The following is a 3,349-nucleotide window of genomic DNA, read 5'->3' as shown; positions in this document are numbered from 1 at the left end:
AAAGCCCAGTGAAGCCAGTGAGTCTTTTCGTTTATTCAAATTGGCTTTGGGTCAGGATCTCAGATAATTAATTCTCTATGTACAGTGAGAAACAGTATACATCCACTTTGATACAAAAACATGTTTTCTGACTATTTCAGGCATTAAAATCACATTCTCCTTGTTAACTAATTTACAATTACCATGACTAGGAATTTGAAGGAGGCCTAATTGCGTTATGCGCCTGATTGCCATTGATATTAATAGAGATTGGACACTAGACTACCCTCAGGCCACACTGAAAATCCCACCTCAGATTTTGACCCACACAGGATATTGTTCCTTTTTCTTATACAACTGAATAATCATGTTGCCGTAAGCATTGCTTAAGTAAGACTAGTATATCAATAATCCCAGCAATATATGAATATATGCAGATTATTTGGTTTTGGCCAAATGAACTCAACACTCTCAATAATATTGCAGGTGTCTGGTAAAATAGGGAATCGTTAGATAACTGTGCACAGAAGCTCATTGGAAAATGGCTATTGTGAATGTTAGAGATGGAAAAGGCTACATTTAAAAAATTACATTTAAAGGTTTATTCCAAAACCTACTCAAATCAATGGAAAGACTCACATTCCTTTAGTGGATTTTGGATCAGGGATACAGTGCACAGAGAGTATACATCAGATATTTATCATTTAACCTTAGCCAAAAAACACCTGATCTTTGAGCAAGTACTGGGTAATTCTTTAGGGACACTCATTTCTAATGACCTGAGTAAAAAACTAGATAAATTATGAAACAGAAAAAAAAATGCTTTCTTTTTTTTTTTACTAGCACATTTCCATTTCTGGAAAATTGTTATTTCTGGTCACTGTAGGTACCTAATACCCTCAGGCATGATGATACAATACCCAGGATGTTTATTTAAGCAAACAGTAATCCTCTACTGTACAAATGCTAGAACAACACAGACTTTACATTGATTTTTATAAATACTTTGAATCAGATAATTTTTGCAGAAAACAATACACATTTTAGAAGTGTTTCTCATAGTTCTACCTACCCTCCATACTTGCCTGGAGTGTTTAATAGAAGGGTTAATATTAATATTTTTTGTACATTTAAAAAAATCTGAATGGTAATCATCATAAAACTTTATTAAGACTTTGGGAATAGCTCATATAAACAATATATATGATGATCTTAAAATACATGTATCTATAAAGCAGTGCACTGATAAAAGATTCGGCATTTCGTGGGGCTTCAGCAGAGTATAATACTCAAGAAGCAAGTCTGAAAAACATTATTAGAAAGGCATCTTCATAAAATGTAATTTTTGTTCCATTAAAAAATACCCAGGCATAGTATTAGTGTGGGTAATGGATTACCATGATAAATAGGATTTTTTTCTTTAAAAAGATACAAAGCTTTCACATTTTGCAAACTATAAAACCCTTTTTAAAATTCAGAAGATTCTATTCTTTGTTGGCATGGTTTTAATTAAAAGCTTAAAATGGAAATATTCCATTTTGAAAAGAGCCAGTACTATTTCCCATTTTTCTATAATGGGGAAAAATAAAATTCCTGCTTATTCATGGCTAATTACTTTTGTAATAAAATGCTATTTAAATATATGATGCAGTATACTGCATGGGAGAAACCCCCTCCCACCACACTTAATTACCAGTACTATAAGATGATCTTCACAAGTCTGCTCTTGGGCTAGTGCAGTGCTCCTTGCTAATTTACCATTTCTGTTTTTAGCATGCAACTCATAAACAGGAATCCTGTGCTTTTAGAAGATGACCTATAGGAATGGGAGCAGTGCCAGCATTACCTGTGTTTCTAGCATGCATTAACCGTGGAGAGTTTTGTAAGGCCTTATCAACATCATCTGAAGTCAAATGTGGAAGAGGAGCTACAAAACAAAACAAAAAGCAACACCAAAATGAAAAAAAAACTGAGAATTATCTTTTAAAACCATTTCCCCTGATAGGACTATTTTTATAAGTGTCTACTACCAAACGGTTTAGTTCTGTTGTTGGCAGGGCAGGTGTGAATGTTAAACTTAAACAAGGGTATTCATTTAATTAATATTATTCATACATATGTATGACTGATTGTCAGTGTGAGTGTGGAGAAGACTGCACCACACTGGTGTTGCAATGCTTGGTTTTTTGTTTTTTTTAAAACCATACTTGCCTATTTTGTGTTTTTAATGATACAGATTTGCAAAATATTCTCATGTGAGGCCTTAAACATTTAAATTGGTTGCCCTTAGAATATTAGCCATGGGCTACACATCCTTTGGCTCCATTTGAGGGGGCTCTTCTTCATGGAGATACATAATCTCCTACTAGGCTCAATGTGAGTTACATGCACCTATAGAAAGTAGAACAGATGCCTACATGTTCAAAGAATCATGCCTGGAATTATCCTTTATAAATCAATGTTTTCACTCTCATTTAATGTCCTCATATGTACAATAGAAAGGAAAGAGCATGTGACCAGAAAAAACATTATCATCAAATCCCACTTTATTTTCTTCCTATACTATGCAGATGAATATGCTGGGGTTCAAATTGATCTTTGTCTCAGACATTTTGAGACATTTCTAATCTCGTTTCTATAAGTAATCACAACAAGCCTGACCAAAAGCCCACTGCAGTCAATGGAATCTTTCCATCAACCTCAACAGGGTTTGGACTAAGCCTTACAGAACATTGTCACAAGCAGTGACACTTGAGGTAGAGACCTTTGGCATTTCAAATTCAAAGGCATTACTACTGAAAAGGTTGAGAGGTTTGTTCCAACCATTACTGCAAAGTGAGAAAATTTTCTTACTCTCTCTGAGGTAGTGTAGGTGTGAGAGGAGGATATCTGCATTATAGCTGGGGGTGAGTCTCTGGAAGTCATCTTTGGTCATTTTGCATAGCTCCTTCCCATCGATGTTCTGGAACAACAAGATGTCAACGTCTGGAAGACCATATTCCTTCACAGCCCATTCCAACCACTGACGCACGTGGTCTGTGCTCCACAGTGTAGGATCTGATGGTTTTACAAACATACTGTTATCAATTTTTATCTGATGTGGTAGACCAATAGCAAATTACTATACACTGGGTGCATCTACACGTGCAATTCAAAGCAATAAACTCTGTTTACCAATGCATATCATTTACATGTACATATCATTTACACTTGTGCCTGGAACCACAGCACATTGAGCTGGGTCAGAGCAGTACCGGGTGGCAGCAGGCCTGTAGGGTCAGCCAGCCCGCCTGGGGTGCTCTGACTAAGCTCAACGTTCTATGGAGGGGCTGGCTGGAGCATAAGGGTGCTCCAGTGTGCGCCTAGCTGG

General features: G+C 36.3%; 1 protein-coding gene across 4 annotated transcripts in view; it reads right to left on the bottom strand.

Annotated features, from left to right (window-relative positions):
- ERG (ERG, ETS transcription factor) overlaps positions 1 to 3,349 on the bottom strand; it is a 326,982-nt gene that overhangs the window by 25,712 nt on the left and 297,921 nt on the right. For 3 of the 4 annotated variants that reach the window (XM_019525075.1, XM_019525073.1, XM_019525076.1), the window contains 2 exons: positions 2,833 to 3,036; positions 1,826 to 1,906 (listed from right to left, as the gene is read on the bottom strand). In XM_019525075.1, the coding sequence (XP_019380620.1) occupies positions 1,826 to 1,906; positions 2,833 to 3,036 (285 nt within the window). The remainder of the gene's footprint in view (positions 1 to 1,825; positions 1,907 to 2,832; positions 3,037 to 3,349) is intronic. The other variant, XM_019525077.1, reaches the window with a different exon arrangement.

The sequence above is a fragment of the Gavialis gangeticus genome, unplaced genomic scaffold (assembly GCF_001723915.1).
Source record: "Gavialis gangeticus isolate Ggan-Ray unplaced genomic scaffold, GavGan_comp1, whole genome shotgun sequence".
Taxonomy (NCBI): Eukaryota; Metazoa; Chordata; order Crocodylia; family Gavialidae; genus Gavialis; species Gavialis gangeticus.
The sequence above is the reverse complement of the archived record's forward strand: the minus strand, read 5'-3'. Positions and strand labels throughout refer to the sequence as shown.